The 22,474-nt window shown below is 46.4% G+C and overlaps 1 protein-coding gene across 1 annotated transcript in view; it reads left to right on the top strand.

Moving 5' to 3' along the window:
- Window positions 1-22,474, top strand: part of MXRA8 (matrix remodeling associated 8) — a 29,656-nt gene that overhangs the window by 5,687 nt on the left and 1,495 nt on the right. The window contains exons 2-9 of the mRNA XM_081923727.1: window positions 2,354-2,377; window positions 3,368-3,676; window positions 5,687-5,788; window positions 7,787-8,248; window positions 16,538-16,696; window positions 17,719-17,749; window positions 18,240-18,316; window positions 20,953-21,030. Of these exons, the coding sequence (XP_081779853.1) occupies window positions 2,354-2,377; window positions 3,368-3,676; window positions 5,687-5,788; window positions 7,787-8,248; window positions 16,538-16,696; window positions 17,719-17,749; window positions 18,240-18,316; window positions 20,953-21,030 (1,242 nt within the window). The remainder of the gene's footprint in view (window positions 1-2,353; window positions 2,378-3,367; window positions 3,677-5,686; window positions 5,789-7,786; window positions 8,249-16,537; window positions 16,697-17,718; window positions 17,750-18,239; window positions 18,317-20,952; window positions 21,031-22,474) is intronic.

The following is a 22,474-nucleotide window of genomic DNA, read 5'->3' as shown; positions in this document are numbered from 1 at the left end:
AAAAAGAACGGTTGCATGGTTTTTTTATTATAACAGATTATTTTTATTTACGCTCTTAAAATGTTTTTGTAAGTCCCTTGGAGACCTTTTGTGCATGTGGCAAGTGACTAGTAAGTTCGGATAATAAATGATACAACACCAGTGCCCATTCTGCAAGCAGTGTGAGCGACTGTGATTCAAGAAGGTCCGTGCGTGCAAACTGCGAATGTGACAGGGATAAATCGTGTGTGCAAAAGGCATGAAAGGAGGTGCAAATATGCAAGGTAACAAATTAGGCAATTCCAGAGTTGAGCTTGTGGAAGGGATGAGGCCAAAGAGTAAGGGATGATGCCACCTTTCCCCCCACTAAAAGCTACCCCCCTGGTACCCCCTCTGGCTACTTTTACCCAGTGGTGGCTGGCACTCACTGGGAGTGGTGGGGCGGAATGTAGGGCACCCCAATAGTTGGCAGAGCCAACTGCTACCAGCTATGTTCCTTCTTCCTCCCTGTTCAGTTCTGCAAGGGCAGCTAAGGAAGAAGTTGGCAGGCAGGGCCAACTGTTCATAAGAAAGAAAGTAGGAAAGTCAAAGCTGGTGGGGCACTGCCCCATGTGCCCAGATGGGGCAGCCTCCACTGTTTTTAGCCCCTCAGGAGTGGGGTGGAATATGGGTAACAGCATCCCAGCATTTCCAGTGTGGTGCCCATGGGCAACACAAAGCCCTCAAGACCCCCACATTGGCACCTTCGAACATCCCTTGATGCCCCCCATTATATAATTAAGAATTAGTTTGGGGGGCCCTTTTGCTGAGGGAGGGACTTGTCTGAGGGAGAGCACTGCCTGCTTTTTTTTGTCTTGTGTTTTATTTGTCTTGGAGAGCAGAGAGGGGTGTGTGTGTGTGTGTGTGTTTGCTCATGTTTTTTGGGGCTGGAGAGCAGAGAGGTCCTAGCATCACCAGAAAAACTGCGTTGTAGCAAGTTCCTTAAGGAAGGAAGGCCTTGAAAACCCTCCATGTGTGATTATTCCCATCTGCATTCCATCCTCATTGCTTCTTGGCATCAGTTCCAGCGAAAACCAAGGCTGCAATCTGACCTCCTCCATGAAGCAGTAATTTGGGATGGGAACATATCTGCTGCCGGCACCGTTAAAAAACAACAACCCAACCCCCAAAACGCCCGGACTTTCCAAGGGCAGAGAGGGGAGTAAGAGCTCTTTGCTTATACAGTTGGCTTTTCCTTTTCCAAAATGTCCGCTGTGGGAGGAGATTCACCCATGAGGAAAACACGGGGAAACGTGGAAGGCCAGGCCAGGCCAGGCCTTAGCGCAGTAATTCCCAAAACAATGTGCAGCAAGTGGGAGCTGCTAATGTGCCACAAGAAAGAAATGAAATAGGAATGTAGGGCTTTAGAAAGCTGCCTCATGCAGCGTCAGACCACTGGTCCATCTCATTATTTTCTACACTGGCTGGCAGCTATTCTCCAGGGTTTCAGACAGACTTGCCTTGTGCCCTGGAAACGAACGTGACAAAGCTGCCTTATGCAGAGTCAGACCAATAGTCCACTTGGCTCAGTATTGTCTACACTGACTGGCAGCAGCTTTCCAGGGTTTGAGGCAGGGAGCCTCTCCCAGCCCTACCCTGGAGGTGCCTGGGATTGAAACTGGCACCCTCTGCATGCAAAGCAGATGCTCTATCGGTCTACCTCTGATAATATTACTTGAACAGCAAATAGACCTGCAGAAAAACTGTTGCAACGAGGTACCAGCTAGTCTCTTTATCGATCATGGGTGCAGAACGTGTGGCCCTCCTGATGTCGTTGGACTCCCAGCCCTCATCATCTGCAAACGGCATGGCCAATGCCCAAGGGCGATGGGAGCTGCAGCTCAACAGTGTCTGGAAGAAGGCCACAGTTTTTTCCATGAAAAAAACATCCAAGGACTCTTAACATAATCCGTAATAACAGATAATGTCATTTGCAAGCAATGAATGGCAGTAAGTTAAAAACATGTTAGATACCAATTAGTACAGAAAATGGCAGGGCGAAACAAAAACCAAGCTGGCTGGCTCTCTGGGGTTGGCGTCTTGACAGAAGGTTATCAGCAAGCGGGTTGGTGTTACAGGATTCCCATGTCCTGTTGGAGGCCTGGTAGTTTGGGGGATGACATGTCTGACGGCTACAGAGTTGGTGCATCTGCTTGGTGGGGATCTGTGTCCCTGAATCCAGCAGGATTTTGGTCAGCCCTACTGGGGAAAGGACAAATATCCTTTTGAGGCTGCATCCTGGCTTGCCAAGTCAAATCCCTGAGAGGAAACACAGCTAATCAGTGCAGATCCACCTATTGTGTCACTAATATTTTCTTTTTCTTTCTCCTTTCAGAGTCTGTTGTCCATCCCTATTCAGGTAAAGACAAATATTTCATTTGAACTTCAGCTGCTTTGTATGAATTATGTTAATGGTGTAATCATGCATTTCTGTTTTTAAACTTCTTGCAAGTCACTTGGCAACCTTTTGGTAACAAGCAACTAACAAATCTAAATAACAGTAATACTGATAATTACTGCAATCAAACCATGTTGAATGTCACAAAACATTTATTAATTTGTGGACCTGGTGGTTATGGGGTTGACGTAGATTGGGGGTGGGGGGGGGATCTGTCTCCTTGACCTTAAAAATCCTTAAAAATTGTTATAGTGGTTATTTATTTTTACATTTATAACCTGCATTTTCCTATAAGGAGGCAAAGGTGGCATATGTAGTTCTCCCTCTTGCCCCATTTTAGCCTTATGGCAGCAACAACAACATCCTTGTGAGGGAGGTTAGGCTAAGAGAGTATGCCTAGTTCAAGATCACTCAGTTAGCTTCATAGCCAAGTGGGGATTTGTAACCTGGTCTCCTAGGTCCTGATCCAGCACTCCTAACCACTACATCACACTGGCTCTCAGAACTGGACTGACACCCCATGTACACTTATCAAATAGGACTTCTCAGAAATAAGGCATGTATGGGGTTGAGCTGCTATAGTATGAGAGTTTACAGCTGATATATGATCTTCACTAGGCTAGGACTACCAGTGGTTAGGCTGTAGGCTATTGTTGTAGCTCCACTGTTGGAGGCAATAAGCTTCTGTGTACCACCGATAGCCAGGAATCGCTTATGGGGAGAGCAGCTCCTGCTTTTGGGCTTCCCATCAGGGTATCTGATTGGCCACTGTGAGAACAGGATGCTGGACTAGATGGGCCTTTGGCCTGATCCAGTGGGGATGTTCTTAGGTTGGCCTCCATGCGGTTGTGGGTTCAAGTCCTGGTGGGCAGAGAAAGACAGGCTTTCGATTGTGGGTGCATCTCCCCACATGGCTTCTTCTTCTTCCCCTCTCTCTCTCCCAATTGACAGCCCCAGTGGATGCTTCCAATCTCGAGAGCGTAGTAGTGTCTGTGCAGAACATCACTGCCAAGGCGGGCACTCGAACGGTCCTCTCCTGCAAGAGCTACAGGATGGTATGGACCCAGGACCGCCTGAACGACCGCCAGCGTGTGGTCCATTGGGATCTGTACAGGAACCAGTATGGAGACTACAACGCCGAGCGACTGTGCGACATGTATTCGGCCGGGGATCAGCGAGTCTACAGCGGCTACAACCAAGGGCGGATTTTCATGCCGGAAAATGCATTTGTGGATGGCAACTTCTCACTGGTAGTCAAAGGTACCGGGACCCAAGATGGTCACACACACACACACACACACACACACACACACACACACACACTTCGCCTGGGTGTGAAATGAGCAGGCAGGAAGAACCATAGCTCAGTAGCAGAACATCTGCTTTGCATGCAGAAGGTATCAGGTTCCACTCTTGACATCTCTCAGTAGGGCTGCCAGCCAGTGCTGACCTAATTTGATGGACCCAATGGTCTGACTCAGTTATGAGGCAGCTTCCTATGTTCCAAATCCATCCTCCTTTTTCTTTTACAACACTCCCCCCCCCACCAAAAAAACCAGAAGTTAACAAAGAAAATAAATATTTTAAAAATAAACAAAAGCAGCATTTTTAAAAACCCAAGAGAAGCAAACACTGCATCAGTAGAAATCATAAAGCAGGACCTTTTGTGATTTCAAACGTATTAATTTTCTTTTTGTTTTCGTTTGCCAGTTTGGGCCAAAGCAGGGGTGTAAATATAATGCATTAATGAGTAGCCCATCATGTAAAGATCTGATTAGTTAGTACTGGCAACAGGGCCTAAAGCAGCCCAGTAGGAGCTGAGCATGCTCTGTGGCCACAGAATGCTGCAATTCTGTTCTGGGGGAGCGCATAGCTATGTACATTGGAGACTGGTCCAGTCCCAGTCTACCCTGACAGCCTCACTTCCTTCCTCACATCCCCTCAAGGGGTGGTTCTGCTTGTCATTGGCTCTAGCTCCACCTACTGTTGGTCTCCTTGTCTGCAGTTCCACCAGTCCCCATGAGCACCAGCCATCAGTGTGTGTGTTTTGTCTGACTGTAAGGGGAAACCTGGGACGTGGGTGGCGCTGTGGGTTAAACCACAGAGCCTAGGACTTGCTGATCGGAAGGTCGGCGGTTCGAATCCCCTTGACGGGGTGAGCTCCTGTTGCTCGGTCCCAGCTCCTGCCAACCTAGTAGTTTGAAAGCACGTCAAAGTGCAAGTAGATGAATAGGTACCTCTCCAGCGGGAAGGTAAACGGTGTTTCCGTGCGCTGCTCTGGTTCTCCAGAAGCAGCTTAGTCATGCTGGCCACATGCTGTACACCGGCTCCCTCGGCCAGTAAAGCTAGATGAGTGCCACAACCCCAGAGTCGTCCACGACTGGACCTAATGGTTAGGGGTCCCTTTACCTTTAAGGGGAAGCCAGGGGGGAACGGAATGGAGTATCCCAGAACTGGGGTCTTTAGCATCCTGAGCGAGCTTGAAATTTGGCTTGCTAAATACCAGCTCTCACCACACGAGGGCCCCTATGATTGTACTTCAGGTGCAGTGGAAATGATCACCTTGTGGTGAATTTTCCCTGTTAGAAAGTAATATGATGAAGCTTCGGGAAATAGCTCCTTCCCCCGCCCTTCATCATCTACCACTGATCCTTAAACAGGAGATACTGATTGTTGGTTTATTTCATTAGGCTGTAGAGAACTGTAGCGCAGTGCCCTAGGGGTAAGCTACAGTTCCAGGATGCTTTGGGGTAAGGCATGTGACCAGCTTTGGGAGGTGGTGGGCTCACCTTGGCTGGATATATTTAACTAGAGGTTGGGCAGGTATGTGTCAAGAATGCCGCAGCTGCAATACTTCTGCACTGAGCAGAGGGTTGATCTAGATGACCGTCAGGGTCCCTTCCTTCTCTGACTAAGTTTGGCTTACAGTGGACCTGTGCAAATTAAGGAACTGAAGTTAGTCTTGCCCATTAACTTGGATGGGTCAACTCTGAGCAAGACAAGCATTGGCTGCAACCCCATGGTTTTGTTACCTGTATGCCAAAGTTCTCTCCATAGCTGTCAACTTTCAGATTTGAAAATAAGGGATCATTAGCCTCAAAAATAAGGGATCAGCAGCCTCACCTGTCCCGGGGACAGTCTACGGGATATCTAACAATCCAGGATAGCAGCGGGAAACGGCGCTGGAATAAGGGAATTTCCCGCAAATAAAGGGAAGGTTGACAGCTATGGTTCTCTCTCTCCCTCTCTTCTTACTGCATTTCAATCAAGACATCTCCAGGAGCGACCAAGGCATCTACTCTTGTAACCTCCACCATCATTACTGTCACCTGTACGAAATTGTGAAGATACAACTGGATGTAACCGAAGAAGGTAAATGTTGTTGTTGTTGTAAAAGATGTGTGGCAAGATGAAAGCGGGAAGGTGTGTGTGTGTGTGTGTGTTTGTGCCAAGTGTTTTTGCTCCCCATCGTGTTCCTCCTTTGTAAACTCGCACAAGTCTTGTTTGAGGCAGCCACATGTACAGAGCAAATGGATGGCCAGGGAGTTGTAATTAAGATGTTTGTGGGCATCGGAGCATTTCCTGTCACAAGGCTGCATCAAAAGGCTTAGAGGAGCATCAGCTGTACTGTGCCGAAAATGAGGCCTAGGATAATTCCAGGCTTCTCCCTCTCTGTGCGGACTAGCAAACTCTTTGCAACCAGGACAATTGCTTTCCCCTATCTGGCGTCTTCCAATTTGTGTCAGACTATGACTCCCACCAGCTGCAGCCAGTAAGTTCACCAAGGATGATGGGAGTCAAAAACATTTGGAGTTGGGTGGTAGCATCAGGTTCAGGAAGGCTGATTTAGGGGGTAGGGAGATTTGGGACTTTGCAAAAGACTGTATGGGCTTGTGCCCAGTGTAGTTCTTAGTAAGCCTCACCTCAGAAAGCACATGGTAGCATTAGAAAAGGTTTAGAAAAAGGGCACTCAGAATGAGGCTAGGCTGACAGATGGCTCAGATGAGTGGGGGATTTGAACTCTGCTCTTCCCGCTCCAAGTTTGACACCTTCTCCTCACTACACGCTGCAGCTTTGTCATGATTTTATTGTGATTCACTATGCTGGGAAAAGCTTGATTCAGTTTGTACCGTCATGCCATTCATCTGTGCAATAGCTCAGAATATGGCTCCTCTCCTGGTTTTGTGGAGGAGAAGATAAGGAGCAACAGATGTGTTCTTAATTGGCAATATGGCTTTGCTCGCTCACATCTAAAGCTGCTTTGGAAAGTACCTTGAGTCATACATAGCATTTTGCACCAGCCAGTTTAAGTCTTGCTTTCTGAGCATCTTTGAAGGCAATTCCACACAGCAAAGTCAACCACAGGCTGGAACCTTGGCCAGGGATGTGGAACAGGAGACCCCAAGTGCTGTTGGACTCCAGCTGCCATTAGCTCCAGCCAGCATGGGCAATGGTCAGGGATGATGGGAGTTGTAGGCTAGCAACATCTGGAGGATCACAAATTCCCCGTCCTTGTGTGGAAGGTTCTTGGGAGCTGGGATCATTCTCCAGTAAGAAGACTCCCTCCTATGTCTCGGTATGAGTGATTACTCTGCCTTTATTAAGATGGATTAAAACAGGGATGGGGAACCTGTGGCCATCCAGAAAGGGTTAAGCTCCCAACTCCCATCTCTCCCAGCCAGCATGGTTAATTTGTCAGGGATGGTGAAAGGCCAGCATCATCTAGAACAGCAGTTCTCAACCTGTGGGTCCCCAGATGTTGCTGGACTACAACTCCCCTCATCCCTGACCACTGGTCATGCTGGCTAGGAATGATGGGAGTTGTAGTCCAACAACATTTGGGGACCCGAAGGTTGAGAAACACTGATCTAGAGCAAGGTTTCTCAAACTTGAGTCTCCAGCTGTTTTTGAACTACAACTCCCATCATCCCTAGCTAGCAGGACAAGTGGTCAGGGATGATGGGAACCGTAGTCCAAAAAAGAGACCTAAGTTTGGGAAACCCTGATCTAGAGGGTCAGCGGTTCCCCCATGCCTGGTCTAGGCAACACAAAGTCAAGTCAAAATAGAATAAAGCACTCCAGAACCAAGCAACGAAGACCAAAAGCTAAAGTCACTGAGTAGAGGTCAGGGAAGGTAACTGAGCTTCTCCATGGCCTCATAATTCTAGGAGGTATGGGTCTTTGTTGGAGGACACACCTATTTCCATGCCTGTCTTTTTTCATAGCATGTTGGTGAGGAGAGTTGGAGCTACAGGCTTGGCATAGCAAAGGTTGCTTTGAACTTCCCAGTGCATGGAGAACAGCACATGTAAAATGGTATCTCCTGAACTGTAGGGTTTACAGTTATCTTTTTCATGGTTCTTTCAACAGTTGAAGAAGTGCAGAAGTTTTGGGATGGGGAGAAAGTTGTGATCGTGGCCCTGAAGGGAAGCGGCGTCTTACTCCCTTGTATTAACCGGAACCAAATCTGGACCGAGCGACACGACGAAGAGGACCAGCAGGTGGTCCACTGGGACTGGCAGCCACCAGGGGTGCCTCATGACAAGGCCGATCGCCTCATTGACCTGTACGCCTCTGGAGAGGGGCGCTCTTATGGTCCCTTGTTTATCCGGCAAAAGATGAATATCACTGACAAGGCTTTCGCCCAGGGAGACTTCTCCTTGAGGATATCCGGTTTGGAAGTGGCTGATGAAGGCACCTATTCCTGCCACCTCCACCATCATTACTGCGGCCTTCACGAGCGCAGGATCTTCCAGGTCTCTGTTGTGGAGCCGGAACCGGAAAAGAAGGTGGTGGTGGTGAACTTCACTCGTCACAATGCGCCGGCTGCAGGTAGGCAATTCCAACACGCACAGAGTCAAAATTGGTCTTTTTGCTGCATCAAAGGAGGCAATTTTGCTGCAGGAAAATATTTGCCCCCTTGTGAAAGATAAGGAGCTTTGTTGTGGAAAGAAAATGGCTGCTTCTTTATCTATCTATAGAAGAGGTTGATGCAAAATATGCAGACCTATTGGAATGAATGGACTGAAGTTGGTTATGTGTATTAATTTCAGTGGGTCTACTCTAAGTATGATTAGCACTGGATACAACCCAAGGAACTTGGTTGAGAGAAATTGGCTGCCCCTTGAACAAATTATTGTCTCCTCAAAACAAAAAAAATTCCTTCCAGTAGCACCTTAAAGACCAACTAAGTTAGTTCTTGGTATGAGCTTTCGTGTGCATGCACACTTCTTCAGATGCATGCACACGAAAGCTCATACCAAGAACTAACTTAGTTGGTCTTTAAGGTGCTACTGGAAGGAATTTTTTTTTGTTTTGACTATGGCAGACCAACACGGCTACCTATCTGTAACTATTGTCTCCTCGTGAAAGATCAGGGTCTTTGCTCTGAAGAAAATGGCTGCTTCTTCAGCAGCAACAATAGTAGTACAGATCAAGACCCATCAAAGGAGAAAAGATAAATGTGGTTGGGATATATGCACCCAATGACAAAAAGTCAGCATTCTATTCTGAACTAGGTAACAAATTGTTAGAATGGATGGACCAACAATTGATATTGATGGGGGACTTTAATGGAGTGGTTCTCCCAAACTTGGATAGATCAATAAGAAAACAGGAAGTGAGGGAGGGCAAATTACCGAAAGCCTTCTTCGAATTAGTGGAAAATTTGGGACTAATTGATGCTTGGAGATTTAAAAACCCCACGATAAAACAATTTACCTTCTTTGCAAACCCAAATCAAAGCTGGGGGAGAATAGACCATATTTGGATTTCGAAGGATTTGACGCAAAGAGTAATTAAGACGGAAATCCTCCCACAAACCCTATCTGATCACAATCCAGTATATATGGAGGTAAAAGAAAAAGACTTTAGAACATTAAGATGGAAAATGAGATGGAAAATCTATTCAGTGATCAAAAGATAGTAAATATAGCAAAAGAGACAATTGAGGAATACTTTAAGTGGAATTTGAATAAAGAAACATCTCTAGAAATGGTGTGGGACGCTGGGAAGGCCGTCATGAGGGGTTTCCTAATCCAGAAAAGTAGCATCTTAAAAAAGAAAAAAGAGAAAAGGAAAGAAGAAATCTTATTGCATCTCATGGAGAATGAAAGACAATTAACCATTAAACCAGGATATGAAATATATCTTAAAAACTGTTGTAAAATTGAGGAGTGTTAAGATGTCAAGGGGTAAGAAGTAGAGAATTACAGCTGTAACTAATAAGTTTAAGGAAATTTAATGAAAGGGAACTAATAGATAAATTGACTAAAGGGTTGCTAAAGAATTGTGGAATAAGGATGCAGCGAAAGGGAGGTATGGGGAAGTCGGTATATGTTTAATGTTGTGTATGTTTTTGTTTTGTGTTGTGTTTGTTTTTTATTATGTGTTTGAAAAATGAATAATTTTTTTAAAAATAATAATAATAATAATAAAACAAAACATAAGGATGCTACAAGCTCAATTTTCTATGAAGGAGCTTTTCCCCCTCCACCTGTGTTGGTTCCTGCTCTGGCTTTTGGAGTCCTGGTGCGGTGGGGTGTTTCAGGTTCAGTGAACTCTTGTTCACCACCATCAAGCTCAGAGCCAGGAACCTGGTCCAGCTTCAGCCCACAGTGACCCTGTGGACTTCAGGGTCATGACACCATCGTGGAACTCCTGTTGTGGAGGATTCAAGGGTGGATCAGTTACGTACCAGAATCCTTCGCAACAGGGTTTCCATGACAAACATGTGGAAAATGGTTGCCTAAAGCTCAAAAGAGCCATATCCTTCTCAGTTTCACTCCATTCCATGTTTTCCATTTCCGGAATAAGTAGGTACCTTTCAATCTTGTTCTCTTTTTAAAGCTATCCCAATCAAAACAGTGAGAAATATATGTGGAGTTTTGAAATCATTTTTAAAAGAAAACCTGCAGGGTACAGCTCAATGCTTATTAACATTTTAAAATATTTATCATGCTTTCAATATTTATTGGCTGTTTAATATTGAAGCTGAAGATGGCATGATAATTTTTTAATGGGCTGGCGATGGTAGTTTATGGAGCACCGCAGTGTGTTGGGTTCACGAGTGGTGGAATGGGGGGGGGGAATCAGATGCCGTATGGGAGCAGCTGGCCTTATGGGAATAAGTCAGAAGGCACAATTCAAATTTGCACATGCAAAGTTGAAAAAAAACAAAAACAAACCAATCATAGAGAAACTGAATGAGAAGAAACCGTTCCCATCCACCCCCCCAAACAACGAGTGGAATTTATTTCGATTACAACCAGAAAATTGTCCCAAATCCTGAGGGAAATATATTTCTAAGCAGTGCATAACAAAAATGGGTGGGTTTTTTTTGGGGGGGGGAATGTTTCCTGCCCCCTTCCACAGCTCAAACTCCTGGGTGGAGTTTTTCCTTCTTTTCTTTTTCTGAACAGGGAGAATTTGCTGAACCAATGGGAACAGTATTTATTTTCCTTCTGTCTTTTCGGTTCGGAAAGGCAGCTGGAAGTTCTCACCGGCTTGTAAAGATTACAAGAAGAGCTCTGCTGGATCAGACCTTTGCACTCAGCTCTCCTCACCCCCCCCCCACAAACATCCCACTAATCCTAGCAATAAACAGTTAGGAATAATGCCCATCCTCCCATTACATCCAATCTCAGCATCCTCTTCTGATAATGGTCAACCGGATGCCCCTGGGAAGCTAACAAGCAGGACCTGAGGCCAAGAGAACTCTCCCCTTTTGTAATTCCTACCAACTAGAACCTAGAGGTTTACTGCCTCCGACAGTGAGGGAAAGTACATAATAATAATCCTCTTTATAATCCCCTTTATAAGGGACTACCTTTCACGGGATCAAATTCTGGTGGTTTAACTATTGCATTGTGTGAAGAAGTACAGTCATACCTCATGTTACGTTTGCTTCATGATACATTTTTTTCAGGTTGCGTCCCATGGCGACTTGGAAGTACCAGAAAGGGTTACTTCTGGGTTTCGCTGCTCGCGCATGCACACAAGCGCTAAATTGTGCCACGCACATGCGCAGATACAGCACTTCAGGTTGCGGGCTTTTCATGTTGTGAACGGCCTCTGGAACGGATCCCGTTCTCAACCAGAGGTAAAGGGAAAGGGACTCCTGACTATTAGGTCCAGTCGTGGCCGACTCTGGGGTTGCGGTGCTCATCTCGTTTTATTGGCCGAGGGAGCTGGCATACAGCTTCCAGGTCATGTGGCCAGCATGACTAAGACACTTTTGGCGAACCAGAGCAGCACACAGAAATGCCGTTTACCTTCCCGCCTGAGCGGTACCTATTTATCTACTTGCACTTTGACGTGCTTTCAAACTGCTAGGTTGGCAGCAGCTGGGACCGAGCAACGGGAGCTCACCCCGTCGCAGGGATATGAACCGCCAACCTTCTGATCGGCAAGCCCTAGGCTCTGTGGTTTAACCCACAGCGCCACCCACTGTACTAAAAACAACAGCAGAGAAGGCTGCTAGCTTCGATGGCGACCCTTAGCTTCCACTGCCAAAGGCAGGCAAGCTTCTGCTGGAAACCACAGGTGGGGAGAGTGCTCTGGTGTTCAAGGTCCTGCTTGTTGGTTTCCTACAGCTGGCCACTGTGAGAGAAGGATGCTGGACTAGGTGGGCCATTGGCCTGATCCAGCAGGTCCTTCTTATGTTCTTACTTGCTTCTGTGTGTCGTGAATCTTCCCTCTTCACTGCATGTTTGATTTCCCCTAATACAGTGGTACCTCGGGTTACATACGCTTCAGGTTACAGCTTCCGCTAACCCAGAAATAGTGCTTCAGGTTAAGAACTTTGCTTCAGGATGAGGACAGAAATTGTGCTCTGGTGGGGCGGCAGCAGCAGGAGGCCCCGTTAGCTAAAGTGGTGCTTCAGGTTAAGAACAGTTTCAGGTTAAGTACGGACCTCTGGAACGAATTAAGTACTTAACCCGAGGTACCACTGTGCTGGGGGAAAGCGGTGGCGGTGGAGGAAGCCGCTCAGGAGCCTGGGGCGGCGTGCCCAGGAGCAGGACGAGCCCCGCATTGGGGCGAGGCACACCGCAGGGCCTCCAGAGTCTGCCTGCCTCCTCCCACTCACCTGGGGAGGGGGCAGCTGGTGGACCATTTGCGCAGTGCGGAGCCTGCGCATGCCCAAGCCACTGTGTCTCTGCCAGGAGTGACGTGTGGCTCGGGTGCGCTGCAGACCCCGTGGTGAGTGCCACCTAGGATTTTGTCACCCCCCCCCAGTGGTGACGCCCGGGGCTGTCTGCACCCACCGCATCCCCCTTCCTCCGCCCCTGAAAAGCGGCACAGTGAGAAATGGATTTGTGTTTACTCAGCAGCGAGAGTTGCTGCAACCGCCTCTTGAACCCCCGCTGTGTGACCGTGTAAACTCCTACAGGGACAGAACCTTAAAACACACATGCGCATGTAAGGAAAGATAAAGAAAAATCATAGCCTCGAAGCTTTTCCTTGGATCCTCTTAATCCTGGGCGCAGCTCCAAATCTGGAACAGTTCTCTAGACAGGAAATGTTATTCTGCTTACAATATCAACATGGCCTAGTTCTATTTTGGCTGATCCTTGCCGTCAAATCTGAAGTTAACTCTATGGCTTTCAGTGGAAGGTGCTTCTCTCCTCCCTCCCCCCCCGCAGCACTTTTTCTTTTTAAAACCGCAACAGCAATAAGCCATCTGTTCTCTGTTTTTATGGATTGCTCATATTTTGTGAAGAGGGAAGGTTAGCGTGGCGTTATCATCATCAATTAGAACATCTTCAACATATGTTGCAGTGTCTTTACTGGGCTTGAAGGCTGCCTTGAGTTAGCCCTGCCACAATGGCTCTGTAAATTGTATATAAATGTAATAATCATAATCATAATCATAATAATTAATAACAACAACAAATGCTTCAGATGTCAGAGGCAGTATGCCTCTGAATACCAATTGCTGGGAATCTCAATCGGGAAAAGTGCAGGCTTTCCATAGACTTCTGGTTGGCCACCGTGAGAATTGCCTGCATTTTTACTCATAACCAGTCCAGGGTGTGGCACTCCCCCTTAGTCTCAGATGGGGACAAAACTCGCATGAGTTGGCTATGTCTCCACCTACTGTCAGTCTCCTTGCCTTCTGCCTAGAGAAGAAGACTGAGAATTCCGTCGGAAACAGAAATGCGAGGGTTAATTGCCACAATCGGCAGGTTTGCCCCAAGGTCAGGAATGGAAATCACGCAAGCGAAAACGAGCTGCATTTGCTATCATCGTTTTCTTCTTCGCAAATGTAACATAAACCGTTTTGTAACTTTCTGCGTTTCCCTTCCATTGAAGTTAATTAAGTATTTAATTTAATGGGGTTGTATCCAATGCTAGTCTTACTCATAGTAGAGCCGTTGAAATCAATGGGCATATCTGACTTTCGTTAATTTCAGTGGGCCTGCTCCCAGTAAAAATTCATTGGACGCAACCCAGTACTTATTACATTAGTTTCGGCCATAGTGGATAGCCAAATGAGCTACATCGGTTTTAGTGGAACCAGAAGTGAAGCAGAAAGGAGATAAGGCAGGGCAGGGCAGAAATTGCAGCCTCCTTGCATGTCTACAGTCACTCCATCAGTCCCAATGGGCACTAGCCACCACTGATAGGGACTGTGGTACAGACTTGTATTAGGTGTGGGCGGTGAGACATTCCACAAAGCAAAAGTAGCTCCTGCCCTAACCTCCTGCCCCGCAAGGTAAATTAAACAAAACAAACCCTGTCTGCCGCTATCAGCCGCTCATCTGGATTTGTCTAACCCCTTTGAATGGCTCCAAATCTCTCTTTCAAACATGATCTGCCTGGTTAATCTGTCCAGAGAGATACATTCCGCACTGGCGACTTTCTCTAAAGTTTCCCTTCTCCAGCTCAACCTACGCCCTGCAAAGGAATGGATTTCTGGCTTACTCCCCGCATTGCTGTTCTTTCTTCAGTGTGCGCACGCATGTGTGGTTTTATTTTGTTTTATCTAAACTTGCTCTCTTGGCCTGCGTCAACATTCCTTCCCCTTGGTAAGGTTTACAGCACATAAGGTTCCTCTGAACAATTTGTTGATTGAGCATCCATTCTGATTTGCCTGCAGGAAGCTTACACAGAAGTTAGATAGGCTGTGCCCGGTTTTTCTTTAGGATTCATTCTGAATTGTTGGTGGATCGGTTATACAGCAATGAGCACTCATCCCGATTTGCTTATGGGTTGTTGGTCACAGAATTAGAATTGCAGAATCATAAGAGCTGGAAGGGACCCTGTGGACCATCTAGTCCAACCCCCTGCAAGCAGCTGTCCCATACAGGGATCGAACCTGCAACCTTGGCGTTATCAGCACCACACTCTAACCAATTGAGCTATCCATTTTACCGATATGGAAATGTGCAGAACTGAAGTTAAAATTTGGGAAAATGAGAAACTAGTTAAAAATACCCAACAGCAGGTCATTTGATAAACTTCTGGCTGAGAGAGTTGCTGCCGATTAGAGCAGGGGGCTGGTCCACTGACCCTCAGACCTTGTGGGGGGCCGGACTATATTTTGAAAAAAAATTAATGAAGGAATTCCTATGCCCCACAAATAATCCAGAGATGCATTTTAAATAAAAGGACACATTCTACTCATGTAAAAACACTCTGATTCCCGGACTGTCCACGAGCCAGATTTGGAAGGTGATTGGGCTGGATATGGCCCCTGGGCCTTAGTTTGCCTATCCATGGATTAGAGTATCCCAGATGGACAAATGGAGTAGCTTGGTACAATGTGTGCTATGTTATTTTGTTCCATAGATGTTAGTGGTGGCAGCCATTAAGAGTTGAGCCTACAGTCTAATGGAAAACATTTATTTTCTCCCTCCCTTTCTTCTGTGAGGCTCATTGATTGAAGAGTTGAGACAGGCAAAAGGATATACTTCTCAGTGATAGGGCACGTGATTAATGTATGGAATCTACTGCCGCAAATGGATTAGACAAAGGGATGGAGGAGGGTCAGTCTATCAATGGCTATTGGCCATGATAGCTAAGTGGCACCTCCATTTAGCAGCATATCCCTGAATATGCAGCCCAGGAAAGGGCTGTAGCTGAGTCCTGTAGATGACCTGCCTTGCATGCAGAAGGACCCAGGTTCAATCTCCAGGTAAGGTGCTGAAATATTCCTGAAACCCTGGGATACTGCTGCATGTCAGTGTAGACAGCATTAAGCATCTTTCTTTCTCCAAACCTTTATTAGGCATTAAAGATATAGACCATCTTAAAACATCCGTATACAATTTAAAAAAATATATATAAAAAGAAGCAGCCATATCAGATATATAGTAACAGAAATTTTAATTGGAGTGTCTTCCTGCTAAACTGTGCCATTCATCACTCTAAGAGATACTATTGACAGAAGCTCAGCCACCCTTGCAGTTACCTACAAGTTAATATCAGGCAGGTAGAATCCGATATTTTAATTGTGCCATGACAGCACTAACCTAGATGGACCAGGGATCAGACTTGGGATTAGACAGCATCCTATGATCATGTGCTGAAGGGCAACCATCGGAATGGTCTGTTGCCAACATGCCCTGCCTATGCACTTCCCAGAGGCTGAGGCTATGACTTCCTACATGCAAGGTAAAGGTAAAGGGACCCCTGACCATTAGGTCCAATCGTGGCCGACTGGGGTTGCGGCACTCATCTCGCTTTATTGGCCGAGGGAGCTGGTGTACTGCTTCCGGGTCATGTGGCCAGCATGACTAAGCCGCTTCTGGCAAACCAGAGCAGCACACGGAAACACCATTTACCTTCCCGCCGGAGCGGTACCTATTTATCTACTTGCACTTTGACGTATTTTTGAACTGCTAGGTTGGCAGGAGCAGGGACCGAGCAACGGGAGCTCACCCCGTCATGGGGATTCGAACTGCTGACCTTCTGATCAGCAAGTCCTAGGCTCTGTGGTTTAACCCACAGCGCCACCTGCGTCCCATCTCCGACATGCAAAGCATGTACCGGTACTCTATACCATTGAGCTACAGTCTGGCTTGTTATGAGCTGTTACCTAGTTTGTTAGTTTCTTCCCCTTTGCAAGAAGAACCATTGACCCACCTCTTCTTCTCGGTTTCCCTCTCTGCCACCCAGATCCGAACGCCGGCCGTGGCCACAACGTGATCAATGTCATCATTCCTGAGAGCCGTGCTCATTTCTTCCACCAGTTAGGGTACATCCTGGCAACGCTGCTGCTCTTTATTCTGCTCCTGATCCTTGTGGTACTTGTCACACGCAAGCGCCGGAGAAGAGGTGAGTTTCTTGGCATCTGGAGCCCTCCTGATGTCCTATTTATTTTGTGTTCATGGTGATTTTGTGCTTGTGATGGTGTTGGGGGCAGTTACCATATTTTTTGCTCTATAAGACGCACCAGACCACAAGACGCACCTAGTTTTTGGAGGAGGAAAACAAGAAAAAAAATATTCTGAATCTCAGAAGCCAGAACAGCAAGAGGGATCACAGCGCAGCGAAAGCAGCAATCCCTCTTGCTGTTCTGGCTTCTGGGATAGCTGCACAGCCTGCATTCGCTCCATAAGACGCACATACATTTCCCCTTACTTTTTAGGAGGGGAAAAGTGAGTCTTATAGAGCAAAAAATACGGTATATCCAATCCTGCTTTCAATACCGTTACAGGGGTGCCTGCTGTCTCCCAGGGTTCAGTTTCTTTGGAATGAAGGTCACTGGAGACTGGAGTGTCTTTATGGTTTTATTTACACATATTTTCAACCTGAGCCTAGGATGGAGGGGCTCACAACATTAACACACCCATAGATCTTTCTTCCTCATTAGATTCCCAGGGCGATCCCCAAGCCACAGATTTGGGTCTAGCCCAGAGCGACACAAGCCTCTGTCTCTCCAGCTTCCTGCATCAGCTGAAGTCACGCACACACAGCCCCGCTTGGCCTTCTGCTCTCCATCCTAGGAAGGTCCACCCATTTGTGGGTTTTGAGCTGAGGTTTGAAGGAGTTCTGAGTAGAGGAGTGCATTTATTTTGTACTGAATGAAATCCATTCCTTGCATCCATTTTGGAACAGATTTCAAGAGGTATGAACGGGGTTTCCCAAAAGAAAGTACCCTGTCTGATTCAGGCACGTATGTGCACCCCATAGTATCTTGTCAGTTCAGAATGGATGGCTGCTGAAGTGGGAACTGGTTCGATCAACAAGCATCATGAAAATGAGATGTGAATTGGTTTGTGACTGCTTATTCATGCCTGCAAGAAATGGTTCCCTGATGTCAAAGCCCTTGAGTGACTTTTCTTTCTCTTTTCTAGGTTTTGAGTGCAACGTGAGAAAATTTGATGAGTGAGTAGAAACTGGTTCCTTGCACCAAAGGGACTTGTTGTCCATCAATAAGTAGAACATTGAAATTACGAATGCATGAGGATTTCATTTGTTAAAAAAAATCCAGTATGAACTGATCTGATATGCCGTTCCTGGACTAATGTCTCACTTGGGTTGCAGTTAACCATCAGATGTTGCACTTCTCCAACTTATCATCTAAATAGCATCTATTTGTTTACTTATGGGGATCAGGCAAACATCTTGACAAAGTGTTGCATTTTAAAGCAGCCTCAGTTTATATTTACTAGTAGCCATCAATGTTCATTTAAGCAAACATCTCTTTCTAGCCTCTGTGCTCATTGAAATATCATCCTGAGTGATTAAAAGTTCAAAAGTGTCAAGCAGAGTCCATTGCCATCCGTTGCACGGATGTGAAGATGTATAATCTAGTGCTAGAAATGCATCTGACTTAACAAAATATAATCAGAACCCTCCTCTTTCGCTTTGCCAGGAAAGAAGTGAATCTCAGTGAGTTCCCAGTCCACACACCAGATGTATCCAACTACAAAAGTGAAGATATTAAGCTGGGTAAGTGTTGGAGGTTGTTTTGGAGTGGTAAGCAAGCCCTTTACACATTCTAGAGCTGAAATCTGAAAACTAGTACAGTGGTACCTTAGGTTACATACGCTTCAGGTTACATACACTTCAGCTTACAGACTCCGCTAGCCCAGAAGTAGTACCTTGGGTTAAGAACTTTGCTTCAGGATGAGAACAGAAATTGTGCTCCGGCAGTGCGGCAGCAGTGGGAGGCCCCATTAGCTAAAGTGGTGCTTCAGGTTAAGAACAGTTTCAGGTTAAGAACGGACCTCCAGAACAAATTAAGTTCTTAACCCGAGGTACCACTGTAGTGCTTTGGAGCCAGCATGCCTGAACAATGGGGAGAAGAGGCAACATAGCTTAAACTGGTGTTTAATTAGCTGTTGCATTGCACAAAGTTTCTTAAAAAAATATATACAGAAAGAACATTACAGTGGTACCTTGGTTCTCAAACGGCTTGGTTCCTGAGCAAATTGGCTCCTGAACACCGCAAACCCGGAAGTAACCCGGTTTGCAAATGTTTTTCGAAAGCCGAACATCCAACCTGGCTTCCGCTTGAGTGCAGGAAGCTCCTGCAGCCAATCAGAAGCCGTGCCTTGGTTTTCGAACAGTTTCGGGAGTTGAATGGATTAAGTTAGAGAACCAAGGTACCACTGTAAAACAAATTATGCAAATTATGAAGCTGAGTTAACAATACCCAGCTATGACTTCTCTTATTCATTATTTGTTTATTTTAAAAATGTATATCCTGCTTTTCACCATGCACTGTAGGTCTCAAAGTGGTTAACAGCAATAAAAAAATAAACATACAAAATTTAAAACATAAACCTCAGAAATTTAAAGAAAGAACATTCATGATGCAAAGTCCTCCTGAAGTAAAATGGTTTTAACTGGACATGTGAAACTCAGCAAAGATTCTGGCTGACTTCTGGTGGGAGGGAGTGCCACACAGCCCACTGCACTGAAAGCACAACTTTTTGTTGACACAGAGTTGTGCTTCTGGTTCATGTTCTCTCCCTGGATGATCTGCTTGGGACATACAGGGGAAGATGAGCCTAAGTTACTCAGGACTTTATACACCGGTACCAGAATCTTAAACCTGTAGCAGATGGGAAGCCTCTGCAGGTCTTTCAAGACTGGTGACATGTGTTAGCAATAGGCTGTTCAACAAACATTCGTGAGCAGAAAGATGTGTAATAAACGTATGAGCACTCTTTCAGAGTATTTTCCATTCTCATGTATATTACATCAATTCGAAAAAAGATTGGTTAATGAAGAAATTACACATCTTTCTGCTCATGAGTGTTTGTTGAACTAATTGACTGATGAAGAACTGAACAAAACAGTAGTTGCTATCCGGAAACACTGTTTAGCAGAGTTCAGAGTTGGACATCAGAATTGGTCAGTTGCCGATTATACAAAGTTTACAAGCTAGATGTGACTTATTGAAGGACTTTCAGAGACTCCGGTTTCATAATTTTGATGTTTTGCATTATTCCGTAAAGTTTTCTGTACTGTAATTGTTTCTGGCCATCATATTGCTTTCGATATTGCATGTCACAAGTCTAGCTGTAGCGTTCTGCACTAGCTAAAGCTTCCAGACTAGCCCCAAGGACTAGCCCCACATATATTATGTTTCTTTCTTTGAAAAGTTCACAGATGGTCTGACCTCTTTAAAAAAGGTAAAGGTAAATGTAATGGGAATTGGGGTTGCTTGTGCGTAATTTCCAAACTGCTCCGGGCTGGTTGTATAGCTGGACCTTTCCCCGGTTTGACAGCCCTAACAGCGCGACTGTCTCAGTCACTGGCAGAATCCGTCAGTGGGCGTTTCCTAAACTTCCTCCAACATAAGAATTCCTTAACAGCCAGTCTCCTCCTCGCTTCTCTGCGCGGAAGCCTTCTGCGCAGAGTGGGCGTGCCAAGCGGTGGTCCTGCACTCTCCTCACTGATCTCACTGGAAGAGTCTCGGAGCCTCCCCTCCGAAGTACTCTCAGCCTCTCCTTTCTTCCTGGTGTCACCTTGGTTTCTTCCCCAGCGGAAGCTCTCTCTCTCTCCTTGCTGGTTCCCTCTCCGGCATCATTAGGGAGCCTTACCTCTCCACTCGGCTCCGATGTCAGTTCCCTGACAGTAAAGGACCCCTGACAGTTAAGTCCAGTCGCAGACAACTCTGGGGTTGTGGTACTCATCTTGCTTTACAGGCCAAGGGAGCTGGCGTTTGTCCGCAGACAGTTTTTCTGGGTCATGTGGCCAGCATGACTAAGCCGCTTCTGGTGCAACAAAACACCGAAACCAGAGCAGCGCACGGAAATGTTATTTGCCTTCCCGCCAGAGCGGTACCTATTTATCTCCTTGCACTTTTTGGCATGCTTTCAAACTGCTAGGTTGGCAGGAGCTGAGACTGAGCAACGGGAGCTCACTCTGTCACGGGGATTCGAACCGCCGAACTTCAGATCAGCAAGCCTAGGCGGCTCAGTGGTTTAGACCACAGCGCCATCTGCGTCTTTAGCCCCCCCCCCCTAACCAATCTGCACACTGTCTTTGGAACTTTGATGGGTGTTGTGGGGCTTTCGCCTCCACCAGCTTCTGTTCAGTGCTGCTCATTGAACTGAGATCTTTTCCTGCTACAGATTACAAGAACAATATCCTGAAGGAGAAGGCGGAACATAACCGGGTCCTCCCACCTAAGAACATTGACTTAGATAAAGGTAAGAGAAGGAGGTGAAGTTGGGGCAATTTGTGTTTCCCTTGCCGAAGTTCCCCAGTGCATGATGGGAGAGGGTGTGTCACCCTCTGGTGTTAGCAAAGCCAGCCACAGATGGAGAAAAGGAGTTTCCATAGCTTTAACCCTCTCATCAAGCCCACCACAGCCTGCTTACAAGGGGGTTATTATGAGCTCTGTGATTGATTTTTGGTTGCTGGTGATGAGTCACTGTTTCCCTTTGGGAGAAATGCCGGCATGCTGGCTTCTGATGTGCTAGCAGAATCTTCTTGACACTTTCTTCCACATTTGAGAATTCTCCCTGCTGTTTACCGTGCACTCACTGGGTTTTTAATCCGCATTCACACGACATTATCCAAAATCCATGTGCTTCTGCCTTTTGCTATAAACTGCTACTTTTTAATGCACTGTTTCTCAAGCCAGCTGGCGCTCTCGTCTCACTGTGGAATGGTGAGATAAATAGAGTCGTTGAAACAATTGCTCCCGAGTGTCCTTATGGTTGCAGTGAGGCAAGCAGGTTGCCTCTGCATTTCAGTGACCTGCATGCTATGAAACAGGAGGGTCGGTGGCTAGAGCGCAGGTGGTGTAAGTCGCGATCTGAACCTGGGTGAGGCTGCGCCATCGTGCCTACCGCATGGTGGTAGCGGCATTGAAGAAAGCTTACTCCTCTGCTACCATTGCGTCTGCAAGTAGCCCTCCGGCAGAGCTTTTCTGGGTGGTGAATGGGCTTTTGTTTTCTGGCCAAGAGAGCGTTGCTCTGACATCCTCAGAGGCAAGGCACTTTAGGGATCAAATCACTCAGATTTGGTTGCCACAGTTAGAGCATAGTCTGCTCCATCTATACTAGGTCAGTTTAGTTTCTTGTAGCCTGAGGATGCAGACAAATTACTTGGAGAAGTATGCCAACCACCTGCCTCCTTGACCCGTAGGCATGTTGGCTGCGTAGAACTAGCCATAGCGAGTGTTAGGAGTAAGCAGTACTCCATCAACATGCCATGCCATTTCCAGGCTAACCGAATGCTTTTTAATTACCATGGTTGCTTCAATTTGGTTTTGGAATCATTCTGCTTGCTTTTCTATTGAGAGTGATTTATTGCATGCTCTAGTTATCTCCTGCTTGGACTACTGCAATGCGCTCTATGTGGGGCTACCTTTGAAGGTGACCCGGAAACTGTAGTTAATCCAGAATGTGGCAGCTAGACTGGTGACTGGGAGTGGCTGCCGGGACCATATAAAACTGGTCCTGAGAGATCTGCATTGGCATTGGCTCCCAGTACGTTTCGGAGCACAATTCAAAGTGTTGGTGCTGAACTTTAAAACCTTAAACGGCCTCAGGCCTGTATACCTGAAGGAGCGTCTCCACCCCTTTCGTTCTGCCCAGACACTGAGATCCAGCGCTGAGGGCCTTCTGGCGGTTCCCTCATTGCGAG

The sequence above is a fragment of the Podarcis melisellensis genome (genome assembly GCF_964234715.1).
Source record: "Podarcis melisellensis genome assembly, chromosome: 8".
Lineage (NCBI taxonomy): Eukaryota > Metazoa > Chordata > Lepidosauria > Squamata > Lacertidae > Podarcis > Podarcis melisellensis.
This window is presented reverse-complemented; position numbering and strand designations above follow the sequence as displayed.